Consider the following 16497-nt stretch of genomic DNA (forward strand, 5'->3'; position numbering starts at 1 on the left):
TCAGGCCGCAATAACTGAAATGCATCCATTAATATCTGACCAGACGGAGTCATTGGCACCTCCCCTAAAGGATCTGAATCACTTGTGGAGTCCAGCTCGTGACAAATCTGAGCAATTTTCTCCTTAAAGTGCTGGGCAAAGTCGTCACAGCGGGCCATCGAAGGTGGTACAGGATCTTTCTTAGGGCCTAGATGTATCAGCCCATGTACCACTTGAAAGACTTCTGCTGGACAGCACTGTAAGGAAGCAATGGTAGTGGAGAAGAATTTCTTCTTCGCCGCCCTCACCGCCACAGCATAGGCTCGATAATGAACTCATAGGCATGTCCGGTCAGATTCATCCCGTGATTTCCTCCACCTTCGCTTTAGACGTCTCCCAACCCGCTTCATCGCCTGTAGTTCAGATGTGTACCATGGGGATGAACGGGCTCTGCTTGGCAGGAGAGGACGCTTAGGGGTGATTGTGTCAATCGCTCTGACCATTTCCCCATTCCACAGTTCATTCCACAGTTCAACCAGAGCATCAACAGGAGCGCCAGCTTTATCAACCGGAAAATACCCCAGAGCCTTCAGGAATCCATCCAGAGCCATCCGGCTGTGAGGGCAGACCAACACAATAGGGTCCACCCCTTACAGTGATCTGACCATGACAAGGGAGTCAGACACAAATTCCTCACTCTCAGATCACCCTCTTCCTGCCCCGTCGAGAAAACCAGGTCCAGCGTGTGTCCACGTTAATGGGTCGGGCCTATGACATGTTGAGACAGCCCCATGGCCGTCATGGAGGCCATGAAGTCCTGAGCCGCTTCGGTCAGAACAGTCTCGGCATGGAGATTGAAATCCCCCAGGACCAACATCCTGGGGGTCTTCAACACCAGGTCCGAAACTATCTCCGTCAACTCAGGCAGAGAGTTTGATGGGCAGAAGGGTGTATGGGCAGATGGGCAGAAGGGTGCAGAATCCCCAGTCGTCTTGGTCGCCCAACACCAGGTATAAGCACTCTAGACCTTCAGAGAACAGGAAGCCCCACAAGGGAAATAGAAGCTTGATAGATTAAAGCGACCCCCCTCCCCTCCCCTCCGGGCATGACTGGTGCTGGGCCAGATACCCGGGCGGGCACAGTTGAGAGAGGGATACATCCCTCTCCTCTCCCGCCCAGGTTTCTATAATGCAAGCCAGGTCGGCCCCCTCATCTACAGTTAACTCGTGGTTGAGGGATATTTTGTTATGGACCGACCTGGCATTAAGCAGCAGCACCGTCAGGCCCGATGGGCAGTTTATAAGCATACCCAGAACCTTCCAGTTGGGGGAATAACCAGAAGGGGGAACTGGTGTCAGCTTTCTGTCCCTCCTTCTATGCTGACATGTTAAAACCCCAACGCTATATCGACCATTGCCCAACACCACCCCAATGGTGGCGCCCACGCGTTCCCCAGGCAACCCCGTAGTAGCAGCCAGATGTGAATCCATTGAAACAGCCCAATAAAATACGATTAAAATACAATTAAAACCCTCCAACCCACCCAATTACAAAACACGCACGCACGCGCGTAGAGTACCTGGCCAACCCAGCCCCTTCACGGCCCCAAACGGCGGCAACGCCCTTGGGCCGTCGCCCTTGGGCCACGGTCGGCGAGTTAATCCCACAGCCCCTCCCTGTGCCCCGCCCCCAAGCCGGTGCAGCTGCCACCCACGCTGGCGGGGGAGGGGCAAGGGCAGGGCCTGCGGATAACTCGCCGGCAGGATGGAGGGCCTGCAGGCTGGCAGCATCCCGGTCCCGCGGTGGTCGCCATCTGTCCATCGGGGCAGCGTCGTCGTCAGCGAGTGGGTCAGTGTCTACAGTGGTGGTGCACGGTCTGTCCCGGCTCCGACTGAGCCATGGCCGGCAAGTTAATCCTGCGGCCCTCCCTGTGTCCCGCCCCCAATCCGGCGAGGGCTGCCACCCACGCCGGCGGGGGAGGGGCAAGGACAGGGCCCGCGAAGAACTCTTATGTTTTTATTGTGCATAAATATGTTTTTATATTCTTATGTTTTATTGTGCATTTATTTAATGTATTTATTATGTTGATCTTCTAACTATATTCCACCCTTTGTCAATAATTTCCTCCTTTCTTTACAATCAGTTTCTTTGTTGTGCCATCTCTATATCAAACATACAGTATGTGCCCTGCACCTGTGCAGAGCTTCTCTTGGAATTTTCTAGAATTGAGAAGTTTCAGAGCCCACCTGCCCTCCCCTAGCATGCATGCTCAAAGGGAGTGTTTTCCAGTCTTCCTGCTTAGTTCCTTTTCAACCTTAGTTCCTTTTCAACTTTGAGGAGTATCACTGTGCTTATCCTTGAGTTGAATTTTATGTCTATTTTATTGGAATTAATTATTTCTATTGAATATTTCTTTCATACTTAATTTTTTCTTTTTTTTGTATTAAACTTCTAGTTAGTACAGCCTCCTCAATAACTGTCTGTGTTCCTGCTCAGATAGTTCTGAAGTAGATATTCTTAGTTTTGATTCTCAGCCTTCACCAATACATTTGTATTATTGAATCTAATGTGATTCGGTGCTCTTTTCTAAAAATTGTTAGCATTACAATAGTTTCATTCTTGTAACTCATTTCACAGAATGTTTTGCTCTGTTTTGCATAATATATCTATAAATGTACAGATATCAATGTTACATTCAAAAACAGTTTTTCATCCCTTCTGTATAATCCCATATCGCATTTTCCCTTGAAGGCCAACTGAACTCTTCAGGAGCTGTAATGCCCAATCAGATCAAGGAGCTATGAATGACATAAAACTTTGGGAGAAGGGAAGCATCAAGATGCCATTTATAAATATTCCTGTTCTTGATATTAAAACATGCCAACCAGAAATGTGGAAGGCAATTGCTTGTTCACTGCAGATTAAACCTTGTCACAGTAAATCTAGAGGAAGTATTATTTGCAAGTAAGCAATTGTTTAATTTTCAACTGTAGTAGCTTTTCTATGTGTAAAATGCATGTAGAAAGAAAATATTAATTTGTAATCTACTAAAACATCTTATTTAAATAATGAAAGAAGCAATAATGTAACCGTATTGCATTGCCTCCTGTTTTCTAGTATCGAAAATATTTGCATGTCTATTTGATCCAAAAGCTGAGCTGAAAATCCTCTTAGTATCAATTTCATCATGCCAGACCTTGTGGTTGAGAAATTAACTATATTATGGTGTGGTGTCTGAACTGACAAATCACAGTCAATAGCAGAATCAGAAACTACAATTTGAACTTCATTGACAAACAGTTGGTGGGTCCATTACCTGAGCATCAGAGCTGCATAACATTTTTATGTTATTTATTTAGAGGAGTTATGGAGTGGCCAGCACCACAAGGAGCTGTGTAGCCTTTGTTGAAAGAATTGTGCAGTCTGCAACAGCCCCAAAGAAACATAGTTGAAGGGGAAACTGGGAAACTAATCCTCTGAATGTCCATTATGTTTCATGCATTTTCACATGGCTTATTTGACTGTGGGTAGGAATATGGCTGTAGACAGTCACATGGATTAAAGAGATGCCTTGCAGTATATGAAAAAAGAGGCTGGATGGGCTTTTGCTCAGTGAATGTTTTTCCCTCAGCTTGTCTTGCTGGATTAGGTCAGGGACTGCAGAAGATCCTGAAATAAGGAGCTGTGTCAAGTTGGAGAAATCTCAACACATTACATCCTTGTGAATGCCCGGTCCTACTAAGTATAGGAAAAGTAGGATTTCCCTGGCCTCATGATCATAGGTTTGGTGAGACTCCACATTCAAATAAAAGTGGTATGGCATAGTTCACTAATTATGTTCTATAGCTTGTAACTATTGGTTGCAGAATCCCAAGATGCTTAGTGTGTTGTGATATTGTCCCAGCCGAGCTAGCAAATTCATTAATTTGGGGAGCTTGCAAACATACTTATGAAATAATAAAGGCCAGATAAAAGATCATACTATATTGTACAAATGTATAGTACCATTATTAGGATTAATAATATGCATGGCACCCCTAGACTGTGTTCACATGTCAGTTTATTTTTGAACATCTTTCACAAGTGTACTTTCAGGTGTCCAATATGTGTTTTCTTTTCTTGTAGGTGTTCTTGTTAATGTCACTCAAAGTGCAGTAGGGAACATACAAGGAAATTGACAAGACAAGATTGTATATAGGCAAATTTGTGTACATGTCAAGGAGCAAGAATACTAAGAGAAAGGAAGAAGCGGGAGAAGTAGGAGAAGAGGGGCCAATATTTATTTATTTAATTTCTATACTGCCCAACAGCCAAAGCTTTCCCATTTAGCATGGTAATAGGCTCTCTTTTAAGTGTTGAACTAATATGTCACTGTCCTTCTATTCAACACTCCTCTGAGTCTTCAGCAAGTCCAAAAAGGAATTATATTGGCTCCTCAGCTTTCAGAGCAGTTACTTAAATTGTGCAAAACGATCCTTTTACTGCCAAGCCTCTAAATTTGTACCAGTTGGCCCTCTATATACTTCTGGCATTTAAATTTGCACAAATATTTCTAACAGTTTAGAAATCTGGTAGCAGGAACTTTCTCAACTTGATACCATCTTGTTCCCCTTTTCCTCTCTCTTAATATTACTTTCCCACAATCCATGGCAAGTGTATACAAATTTGCCTATATACAAGTCTTGCCTTCTCATTTTCCTTGTATGTTACCTACTGCACTTTACTCCCATTGACAGCTGAAACCTACAAGGATGTTGGCAAGGCACCGCCAAAAGACCAACAAAAATAATAGCACAATAGCAACATTTGCTAAGTTTTCTAGATTCAAAAATTAAAAGAAAAAGTGGCAGCAAGTGATAGCCCCTCCGGAGTGCTATTTGGACTTTGGTGGAGGGACGGTCAGTGGAGAAGGAGGCTGGATGCAGCAGGAGTGAGATTGTGAAGGACAGTAGGGGGTTTTGTGACTCTTGCCAAGATGCCATATTGCCAAACCCACAGTAAAATTGCTCTCAGGTTCAGAGTACACATGAACCCTATGTGAATATAATAAGCCATGGGGGGCTTGCTCCCGAAAATTAAGCCACCCTGTAGAAACCAGTCCAAGATGACACAACAATCATTGCCAGCTGCCTATAATGGGTTCTCATGTTGTGCAAACCAAGTCTTATTGTTATATAATGAGTATCTGTCCATAGGGTTGTGTGTGTGGTAGAAATTATGCTTTTAGGTCAATGTATTTGGCTTTTTATCTCTAAGTATTGTTCAGCAATATGATGAGATGCAAATTTTATTTTCCTCCAGGTCAGACTGTGTGGAAATTCTCAAGAAATGTGGAGACTTAAGCAAGTTTCCTGAAGGGCATATGGCTGAAAGCATTTGTGAACTTTTGTCTCCAACAGATGACTTGGAGACTTGCATACCCTTAAACACATATATTCGTAAGTAATGAGAATTAGCCTTGTGAATCAAAGTTGCAGTTCAAATCAAATTTCTGCTTATTACTAAAAAGCAGTTTATTTGTATTGCTGAAGTGATATGTAAGGGGAAAGATTCTTTATAGCCCTTTTATTACTAGCATTCAAAACTGTCTTCTGTTTCAGCCAGTTTTAGTAGAGCTTCCTTTGAAAGCAGACAGAAGTGTTTTACCTATTAAGGAAGCACTGACCTTGCTGTGAATAAGCTACATCCACTCTCAAATGTCAGCAAATAGTCAGATCCAATTGGCTGCATAGCATCATGTTTATAATATTATATCCCTTACTGGCTAGTATCACATATACAATCAGATTTTCATCAGATCTGCTTAGCTACAGGAGCTCACAGAACTATTTACTGCCTTTGACTGTTTCACATGTTGTTGTGTTGTAATTTGAATTCAAATGGATTTAATCGGCATTGTTACCAGTTGATGATAACAAGATATTTAATATTGTGAAGGTGCAAAAACAAACTGGAACTCATTGGTTGCTTAAATATTTTCCCCCCACCCCTGCATTAATGCTTGAGAGATGAATCTTTGTCAGCAGTTACAACTGGGAGTTTCCTTGGGCAAGCCTCTGTCAGCTTTGGGCATCTAAATCCTGCAATGTTTGCCTGTTCTTCCTGGCAAATCTGCTTCTGCTCTGTCAGGATGTTTGAGGACCATTGAAAAATGGCAAATTTCAAGTCATGGGAAAGATTCTCATTCAAACTGAGGTCTGGACTTTAATTGGGCTTTTCTAAGTTATTCAAGTTCTTGTTTTTAAACCACTCCAGTGTTACTTTGGCTGAGTTTGAGAATCAAAATCCTGCAGGAAGGTGAACTTCCGCCTCAGTCCCAGGTCCCTTGCAAACTGAAATGGATTTTCCTCTGGAATTGTTCTTTATTTGACTCCATCCAACTTACCTTCAATCCTTAACAGTTTCCCAGTCCCTGGTGACATAAAAGCATCCCCACGTCATGATGTTGCCACCACAGTGCTTCATAGTGGGTGTGACATTCTCAGGACAATGAGCACTGTTAACTTTGCATTGCACAAGGCCAAAAGGATCAATTTTATTTTCATCAGGTCAGAAAATCTTTTTCAGTAGGTTTGCTGTATCTCCCATGTGCTTTTTCACAAACTTCAAACAGGGTTTGATATAGGTTTGTTTCAGCAATGGCTTTCTTCTTGCCATTCTTCCATAAAGCCCTGCTTTGTTGAGCATCTGGATGATAGTTGTCCTATGGATTATTTATCTTGCCTCAGCTGCACATCTCTCCAGCTCATTCAGAGTCACCATTGGCCTCTTGGTTGCTTTTCTAACTAATGCCCTCCTCACCCAATCACTGGGTTTTGGTGGATGGCCTAAGCAGAGTCATTGTTAAGCCATATTCTTTTCATTCTATAATAATTGATTTAACAGTGCTCCAGGGAATGTTCATAGTTTGGAATTTGTTTTAATAACCCACCCCTGATCTGTGCATCTGCACAACTTTATCCTGGAGTTGTTTTGATAGCTCTTTGGTCTTCTTGATGCTCTTCTTTACATATGGTCTCCAACAAACTCTGAGGCCTCCAGAAACTCTGGGGTGTTTAATCTGAGACCATGTGGCACTGGAATTGCACACAGGTGGACTCCAACAACTTACTCTGTTGGACTAATGGAGGCAGTAGGTTGCACCACAGCTTAGTTTAGCATGTCGCAGCAAAGCGTGTGATTGCACATGCAACCAGCAAGTCCAAGTTTGTTTTGGTTTACTTAACTTTAGTGCCATAAGAAAAATATTTTATACCTTTACAGTGTTGGGTATCTTCTGTTCATCAAGTGATAATAAAGCTAATTAAATCCATTTCAATTCCAGGTTATAACAGAACAAAATTAGGAAAATCAAAGGGAGTGCCTGAATAAGTTATTCCAGGCACTATATGTATCATATTGCCATCATCATGATCCATAGTTGGCTGGGATAACTCTGGGGAGGGGGGGGGGAAGATGTCACAAAAATAAGTGGCATTGAAACAGAAACATGTAGGAAGACACTAGAAATGAATAGCTTCAAAGTAAGCTAAATATTTTCACCAAATGCTACCACACATTGAAATGGGCATGCATCTGATGCAGCAGATAATTTATTTCCTTTATATTTACTTTTTTGCTAAATTATACCCTGAATAAGCTGCTGAAATTAATGTATTGAGCTTCAGTTTATTGCCCACCCCCACAAGTCCATTATTGTAACCTTGCACTGGTTTAGCACTTACACTACCTCACCTGAATGGGATGAAAAGAATTGCTATATGTCATCAGCATACATACATACTCAGTACACAGTGTTGAAAAGGAAAGAACAAGATGGGACTTTGGAGGACCCCAAAACATACATGTCAGATTGGTACTCAAAAGTTACAGCAAGCCTGAAGAAACAAAGAAAATTGCTGTAGACAACATCAGTCCCCCCTCTTGGTTCTTCCAGTCTGTCCTGATGCAGAACTGAATTCCCAGGCACATCTGGAAGACCCAACTTCCTAACCCAAGTCTTGGTTATACATAGCGAGACAGTCTCCTAATCCACAATTAAATTATGGATGAAGAGAAGTAAGCTGATCTGGCATTGTAACAACACCACCAGTACACCACAGACCAGCTAATACACTACCATGGTTCTTCATGATGAAGGAGAAAGCAGAAGAGGGAATGTCTAATAGCTTTTCTCCTTATCTGGCTCATCAGTCACTTCCTCATACTTCCCCTTATTTGTAACCGCACTGGCAGGGGTCTGATCAGGCTTCCTCGCTGCATGCTAGAACTACTTCCCAGGAAAATGATTTTAAAATCCAACTATGAACAAGAAGGCTGAAGAGAGTGAGTAAATTAAATAAAATGGTGCCACCCAGGCAACAAATTTGGTATAGCCACTCCATCAATAATTAGAGCTTTCAAACAGTCAATAAGCTTATTCCTCCCTCCCTTTCAAGAGGATCGGGATCATTAACACCAACTATTTTCACTGAACTAATCACAATCTTCATCTCCTATGTTCTCCTTTCATCACACAGCTGTTTAGCATGGCCTTCTCTCACAGTCTCTCCTTCAGTAGAACTTCCCTTTCCCCAAAATGTCTTTCCTTTTGTGGTCACCTCCTGGGGACAAATTGAAGCTTGCATCTGGGGTGATAGAAATACCTTCTCAGGAAATAGATACTCCCCAGTTGGATGTTTTCAGTTAGTCTAGGAGCCTGCTCTGTTGTTACTAAGAGAAAGTGTCCTCTCCTCTGCACCAAACAGTGGTGTGGCAGCCAAGGATGAGTAAGAGGGAAGAATCAGATACCATTTAAATGACCTTACTGTTCCTTGGATTGTCCCATCACCTGTAGTCCTACCTCCTGACTTATCTCTTTTGTTTGGTCTTGACTTAATCTCCAAGTATATATAAGCTTGAGTTGTGTGAAATGAGATTGGCTCTGTTTTAACACCTTGACTTAACATTTTTTAAAATTAAGCTTTAAATTAGTAACCCCCCTTTCCTTCTCCCATCAAATTAATAATCCCCTTCTAGTCAAATAGCAGCATAATCATACTGTTTCAGTATAATGGAGGCAATGGGTAGGCTTGCACTGGATGAGTTCATCAGCCTTGTAATTAAGTTACATAGTTTGGGCTGTTCTGCATGCCTGACAGATGATTGGACTTACCATGGGTTGATCTCCCCTTGGTCCTTTAGCCAGCTCTGGCACATATCTCAGGGCACTTTGTAGTAGAATCCATCTTGTTCCCTTGTCCCAGCCCCTTCCCCACTCCCATAAGTATCCATTTTATTCTCCAGCTTTTTTATTTTTAGTTTTGGAGCATCAAAAGTGTGGATGTGCAGTTGTTTTTTCAGCTACTTATTGTTTTTCACAAATGTACCTTATGGTTGTCTGATATTTGTAGTCTTGCCTGGTCACTTTCCTTATATGTTTCAACTAAAGTACATGACTTACAAGGAAATTGACAATTCTCGGACAATTCTAAAAACAACCCTAAGTTTGTGACTGCATGGGATGGAGTGGGGCCCCATGGTGAAGTTATTTTGATGATTTAGGGGGCGGGATGCTGGATAAAGAAATTGTGGCTGCCAGTAGAGGTTTCTGTTTTTTTCCCAAAACCCCTTCTACATGATATTATAGTATTGTAGAGGAAAATGGCAGTCATTCTACTGCTGTTTGTACCACCATCACCACCACCAAATATGAGCAGCTGAACTGAATTAAAACAAAAAAATGGTACATGATTTCAAACCTGTCCCTTTCATTTCCTAAAACTTAGCCCAGTTTATCTTGGAAATTTTGTTACTCAAACTTTTCATGCAGCCTTAGTTCTACAGTAACAAATGTATACAACTCTGCTTTCTAAATGGAAATGGCAAGCTGACTCAAAGAAATAAAACTCACCAGTGAGTTCTGAAGCACTGTCTATGTATTCTTGGTTGTTTTGCAGGTCCAAGTACTTTAGGTAACATTGTGGAGGATGTTACACACCCCTGCAACCCAAATCCTTGTGCTGCCAATCAGTTGTGTGAAGTAAACAGAAAGGGTTGTCAACCTGGGGAACCCTGTCTTCCTTATTTTTGTGTGCAGGGTAAGTCATCTCAATTATTTTTACAGTTCTCTAAAATGCTTGTAGGAATTCAAAGGAGAATATTTACAGTGGACACACCTTGCTACATAAAAAGGGCTGTATCTAGTTTCTGTCAGTCTTTCAAAACTACAGTAGCTGATTGATGAACAGCACCCAGAAGTAACTTTGTAAATATGTCACCCTTATAATAAATATGTAGGATGGAAAGGGGGACTTTTTCACCAGCTTTGTTGAAGTGCCTCCTTCATGATTCCTCCTCATCCCTGAACTGTTGCAACCAGCAACCATTCCAGCAAGCTGTACTGAGAGAAAAGAAGGGGGAAGCAGGGTCATTTTGCCAAGCCTGCTGAAAGACCTTGTTTCCTCCTGCTCTACCTTTCCTGATCCTTTTTCCTTGTGTAAGGTTTCTTTTAGATTGCAAACATGTGGGCATCTTCTTTTACTGATTATTTTTAAGCTGTCCCAGGAACCTTTTTGGCTAAGGAGCAAGATAAAAATCCTATGAATGGAATGGAATGGAATTTACCTCTTATTCAGTAACATTTGCCTTGTTTTTTATAGGCTGCAAGTTGGGCGAAGCTTCAGATTTTATTGTCCGCCAAGGTACACTCATCCAGGTTCCATCATCTACAGATGTAGGTTGTTATAAAATTTGCACATGCGGCCAGAGTGGACTCTTAGAAAACTGTATGGAAATGCACTGTGTTGACCTCCAAAAGTCATGTATTGTTGGAGGCCAAAGAAAAAGTAAGTAACAGGTTAAGTTCTGAAAAGTCACAGAACTAGGTGTTTGTGTGGGAAAAGTTGCCTTCTAAGGATGTATTGTAGATTTTACATTCCTGCAGATTTGAAGACAAGTTCTTGATGGAGCCTCCTCTAGCAAACAACGTAACTTATTTTATTTATTTATTTATTTTTGGATTTATATCCTGCCTTTTTCTTAAAAGGGGCTCAAGGCAGCTTACATCATTCTCCTCCTCCATTTTACCCCCACAACAACAACCCTGTGAGGTAGGTTGGGCTGAGAGTCTGTGACAGGCCCAAAGTCACCCAGTTGGCTCCATGGCTGAGTGGGGACTAGAACCCAGATCCTCTGAGTCCCAGTCCCAGGCTCTTAACCACTACACCACATGTTTTTATAGACTGTCACAATATTCACATGGCTCTCTGAATGGTTTACACAATTAAAAACTATCAACAAAAGATAAAAACAAACATATAAACAAATTCATTAATAAAACATCAGTAATAAAACAACAATACCAATAAAAACATCCATTCCAAAAACACAAGTACCAAACATTTTGACATACAGTAACAGAGTGGACAGCATCTTATAAATAATTAAAATATAAAAGTGCATCAACTATGCTAACAAGCTAAAATTATATTAGAATTAAAACTGTCAACAATTAAAACACTCTGAAAATAAAGTCTTGCACTGGAATGTATACAAAGAAGGCTTTTGGTGCACAACTCTGGGGAGCTGATTCCACAGATGGGGCACCACAGCTGTGTAGCTGCCACCTTAGCATCCTTTAAGGGCAGCTCTCAAAGCTGGACCTCTGATGCAGATCTTAGGGTCTAAGTAGGCTTGTATGGATAGAGATATTTCTTCATTTAATTCTCTTAAAAAGAAAAATAAGTTCCATCTACTTTTTTTTGACAGAAAGTATTGATAATATGATAGTTTTTCATCTAGATGAAAAATGAAAACAGATTAAGTTGTCTAAAATGAGTGCAGATAAAGATTGTTAAAGAGATCTCTTCCCAAGTGGAAAGAAGCAGATAAATCTTTAAATCTGTATTTGTTCCTTTTTTGGCAGGCACGACCAAGCTAACTAACATAACAAAATGTTGTTTTATTTGTCAAGGTCTAGTTTTTCATAGCAGTGACATATGCATAGTTGCATTTGAAATACATATGCATCTCTTTGTTTTTATTTGAAGGTCATGGAACATCTTTTACTATAGATTGCAATGTCTGTTCTTGTTTTGCTGGGAATTTGATATGCTCTGCTCGTCAGTGTTTAAATGAATACAGCTCAGATGATGAACGTCACATGTTTACAGGTACCATTTTCAAGTCATAAGCAATGTTAGATTTTGTTCTTAAGAGGTGCAGTAAGAGTAATGTAAGATTCGTGGAGTATCTCCTCTAGCTTGTTTTTTCTTGAATATCAGTGGGTTGTCTGATGTTTTTGTTTTGATTTGTATTACTTATAGTTAATATTGTGTTTTGTACTTGCTTGATTATGTTATTGTATTTGTATTGAATATGTGTTTTCTTGCTCTATTGTAAGCCACTCAGAGAGCCCTATGGGCTATGAAGTGCCATACAAATGCAATATATGAAATGAAAATGAAAAATAATGTTGAAGAAATAGATTGGCTTGCCTTAGATTACATATAGCATTCATAACATAGCTAAATGCAAAAAGCAAAATCCGTAACTCTAAGTAGAAATGAAGTATAAGTAGTTTAGGAACCTATTGCACCATATTCCTAAATAAGGGCCATGCTTCCAACACACAGTTAAGTGTTTTTAAACTCTTTGATTTCACTAGGCTTAAGCTATGTGCTGAATTGTGGCCATTCTTTTCAGACTTGCTTTAGGGATATTAACCTCAAAATCCTAGCCACTTTTGAATCTGCAAGATCCTAACAAAGGTTTAACTCTTTTCAGGACTGCCATGTAATTGTGCTGATCAGTTTGTTCCAGTTTGTGGGCAGAATGGACGCACCTATCCAAGTGCATGTATAGCACGTTGTGTTGGGCTGGAGGACAATCAGTTTGAATTTGGATCCTGTATATCCAAGGATCCTTGCAACCCTAATCCCTGCCTTAAAAATCAGAGGTAAATATTTAAGAACATTTGCAAGGCTATGGGAGGTACTCCAGTTGACAGGCTTTCTTGCTGATGACAAGTATGTTCTACACAGTTCTCATTTTTTGTTAATGGACAAGAATGAATGAAAGTTGATCATCATATCAACTTAAGTTATAAAAACTTACATTTATTTTGTGTCACACCCTGAACCAAAATTCACTAGAAAAGTTTCACACTGGGCTATAATAAAAATGCATTAATGCTTCTGAAAACAAATGGCATTCTTCTGTGTATGTCATTGTGGCATGTGTGGGAACTCCAGAGACTGTAGAAGCAGGGCCATTTCCTGGGTGGTTGGGGCCCCTATCATTCTTATAGTTGCCTTCCTGTCTTTGACAAAGAGGCAGGATACCTGCAGTGCTTTTCAGGAGCTCTGTGAGAAAAGTGCAAAAGGAAGCATGTTCAGGTAGAATATCTGGGCAGCTAATTCCTCCAGCTTTCTGTCCTCTATATCCTTTATCACAAGTGAAAGATCTAGAGCAATCATCCTGGCAGCTGCACCCCAGGTGCTCCCTGTTCCTGAATTGCCAGTTTACTGTGTTCTCCAACTCAGACTGGGGATCAGGGAGTGAAAATTGCAGGGTGTAAAGGTATAGATCTATCCTTCCCAGTTTCTTTCCTCTGCTGCCCAGGTCATTGGTGAATGCTTTGTATGTTTTGGGAGTCTGCAGTTTGAGTTGACATAGTACTGTGTGTCTTTGTAAGTGAGGTGACTGTCCATTGCCAGCTCTTACCTGGGTTTTGGCTTTTCCTGTCACTGGCCCCAGACCTTGCTGCCCTCAAGTTGATGAAGGTTTCCCAGTTAGATGTCATTGACTGAGTAATCAGGCATGGGAGATTTATTACAAGCTTTTTGAACCTTCATATGTATAAGCTGACTGTGTACAGATTTTGTCTACGTGGACTCTTTGCATCATGCTTATGGGCTCTGTGCCTGCATGGACCTGTTGCTGGGAAGTTTTCAAAGCCAAGAGAGTTTTCATGGGAGCTCCTCCCCACCCTTGGCATTTGGTACAATAGAAGGAGTTCCTTCCCTTAGTTCTTCTTTGACTTCCATTGTGATGCCTCAGGAAGTTCTTTCTCTCCTTGTGATTTGCTGCATTTTTTCCTTCATCTTCTTCCTCTTGCAACTTCTTGGCCATGTATCTTGTCATCTTTCTGATATCTTTTCCCTTACATCATTTGCCTCCCCCCCCCACAAAAAACCTTTCATCTTTTCCTCAGAAATTCCTTCTGTTATTTCTGTCTCCTTTTAATTCTGCACCTTCTTCCTAATACAGCCCTTTTATTACCTCTCTCCTCTTCCTAATACTGCCCTTTTATCATCTCTCTCCTCTTGCTCGAAATGGCACTAAAGATACCCCTCAGAAAATGTGTCCAGTTCCCTCAGTCTCTCCTCATAGGGCAGTGTTTCCAAGCCCTGGATCATTTTTGTCGTTCTTCGCTGGACCCTTTCTAATTTACCTGCATCTTTCTTAAATCCTGGTGCTCAGAACAGGACACCGTATTGCAGGTGAGGTCCGACTAGTGAGGAGTATAGAGGAACTACTACTTCTCATTATTTGGAAGTAATGCTTCTGCATTTGCCCTTTTGGCAGCTGCATTGCATTGTTGGCCCATGTTTAGCCTATTGTCCACAATTACTCCAAGATTTTTTTCTTGTTCAGTTCTGTTAAGCCATGTATTCCCCATCTTGTATCAATGCCGTTGGTTTCTTTTTCTAGGTGGAGGATGTGACATTTGTCCTTATTGAATTTCTTTCCGTTGGTTTCAGCCCAGAATTCAAGTTTATCAAGATCCCCCTGTCTTCTAGGGTGTTTGCTATTCTGCCCAGTTTTGTATCATCTGTGAATTTGATTATCTTCTCTTGTACTTCCTCATCTAAATCATTAATATTGAAAAGCACTGGGCCTGGGACTGAACCCTGTGGCACCTCACTAGTTACCTCCATCCAATTAGAGAAGGTGCCATTGATGAGCACTCTTTGTGACTGATTTAGCGGCCAATTTTGGATCCACCTAATTGTTTTTCTATCTAGTCCAGTTTTTGCTAATTTGCTAATCAGAATGTTGTGTGGCACTATGTTGAAAGCTTTGCTAAAGTGTAGGTAGATTATGTCCACAGTGTTCCCTTTGTCCATTTGGGAGGTTACCCAGTCAAAAAATGAGATTAAATTAGTCTGACAGGATTTATTTTTGATAAATCCATGGTGGCTTCTATTAATCACTGCATTTTCTTCAAGATGCTTGCAGATAATTTTTTAAATAATTTGCTCCAGAATTTTTCCGGGGATTGATGTCAAACTAATGGAGATTGCTTTCCTTCTGAACTGGACAGGGACATTGGTTTGTCTATTCTCCCTTTTTCCTCTTATCATGAGAGTGCTAGTGAAGGGGTTTTTAAAATCATTTCTATACCACCCCAAAACTCTCTGGGCAGTTTAGAACATCAAGGTTCATCATCGTAACACCATGGTGGCCCAGATAGCCATGGTTTGCCCAGTTGCTATGTATGACCAACCAAAACCAGACCTAATCTTTTGAGACTGGGGGAAAGTATTGCACCTGGACATGCATATTCTATGTCTCACCCTAACCCTTCCCTAGATGTGGGGACTACTAGCCTTCCCGAAGGATTGTGTTTAGTACAAAAATGGTGACACGGAAGGCTTTCTCCTGATCAAGAAGGCTTCAGTGCTGATCTATACACAGTGAAGCAAGTCATGCTTTCCCTCAATTCTCTGTTTCAACATAGGCTGAAAACATCATACATCCACATCTACCTGGCAGCAATTTCATGTACTGATCCAGGGTTTGTGGGTTTTCTCTAACTTGGCAATTTCTAACCCTTATCTTAGCAATTTCTTTGGGGGCTCAAGAACATTGCTGCACCAACTCTTTAATTCCTAACTGGAGTCTCTCCGTCGTTCTGCAAGCCATTGCAAAGAAACTGTTCAAACCCCAGTGACAACTGAGCTACACCTGCTGTCATGGAAGCTTTCTCCCCTGCTAGTGATTGCTTCAGCAGTCACCTGGTCTGCCTCATCAACTTGTGTGGAGCACTGGCTATGTCCATGCCTGAGCAAATCATGTCTTTGGGAAAGCAGACTTTTCAAAAAATAAGCTTGCTATTCACCCACCTGTGTGCTGCACAGTTACCATGAAGAAAAAAAGCAGGTTACTTACTTGTAACTGTTGTTCTTCAAGTTGTCAACTGTTCATTCACACAGCCCACCCACCACCCCCTCTTTAGTGTTATATACTAACAAGTTTATGTATTATGTAGAGATTGGTTTTCGTTGAAGGTCAATCTATCAGATCTTCCCTTGATCTGAGGCCCCAATGTCGGTCTTGAGTGAATGGAGGGATGGGGCAGGAAATCCTTATATTGTACAGAATGCCAAAGGTGGGGGAAGGGTTCTGCCAAATCACTTAGGTGTAAAAATTTCCTCACTACAGTGTCCATGCAGGCTCAGAGTTGATATGTGTGAATGTACTTGTGACAACTCAAGGAACAAAAGTTACAGGTAAACAACCTGCCTTCTCTGG

The 16497-nt window shown here is 41.4% G+C and overlaps 1 protein-coding gene across 4 annotated transcripts in view; it reads left to right on the forward strand.

Annotated features, from left to right (window-relative positions):
- RECK (reversion inducing cysteine rich protein with kazal motifs) overlaps nucleotides 1–16497 on the forward strand; it is a 71095-nt gene that overhangs the window by 37247 nt on the left and 17351 nt on the right. For all 4 annotated transcript variants that reach the window (XR_006416885.1, XM_044452850.1, XM_044452861.1 and 1 more), the window contains exons 11-16: nucleotides 2731–2943; nucleotides 5281–5417; nucleotides 9918–10058; nucleotides 10620–10805; nucleotides 12009–12131; nucleotides 12745–12916. Coding sequence is in view for 3 of the 4 variants with exons in the window: in XM_044452850.1 (XP_044308785.1) it covers nucleotides 2731–2943; nucleotides 5281–5417; nucleotides 9918–10058; nucleotides 10620–10805; nucleotides 12009–12131; nucleotides 12745–12916 (972 nt within the window). In the remaining variant the exon portion in view is untranslated. The remainder of the gene's footprint in view (nucleotides 1–2730; nucleotides 2944–5280; nucleotides 5418–9917; nucleotides 10059–10619; nucleotides 10806–12008; nucleotides 12132–12744; nucleotides 12917–16497) is intronic.

This window comes from Varanus komodoensis, unplaced genomic scaffold (assembly GCF_004798865.1).
Source record: "Varanus komodoensis strain SLA01 unplaced genomic scaffold, ASM479886v1 scaffold10, whole genome shotgun sequence".
Lineage (NCBI taxonomy): Eukaryota > Metazoa > Chordata > Lepidosauria > Squamata > Varanidae > Varanus > Varanus komodoensis.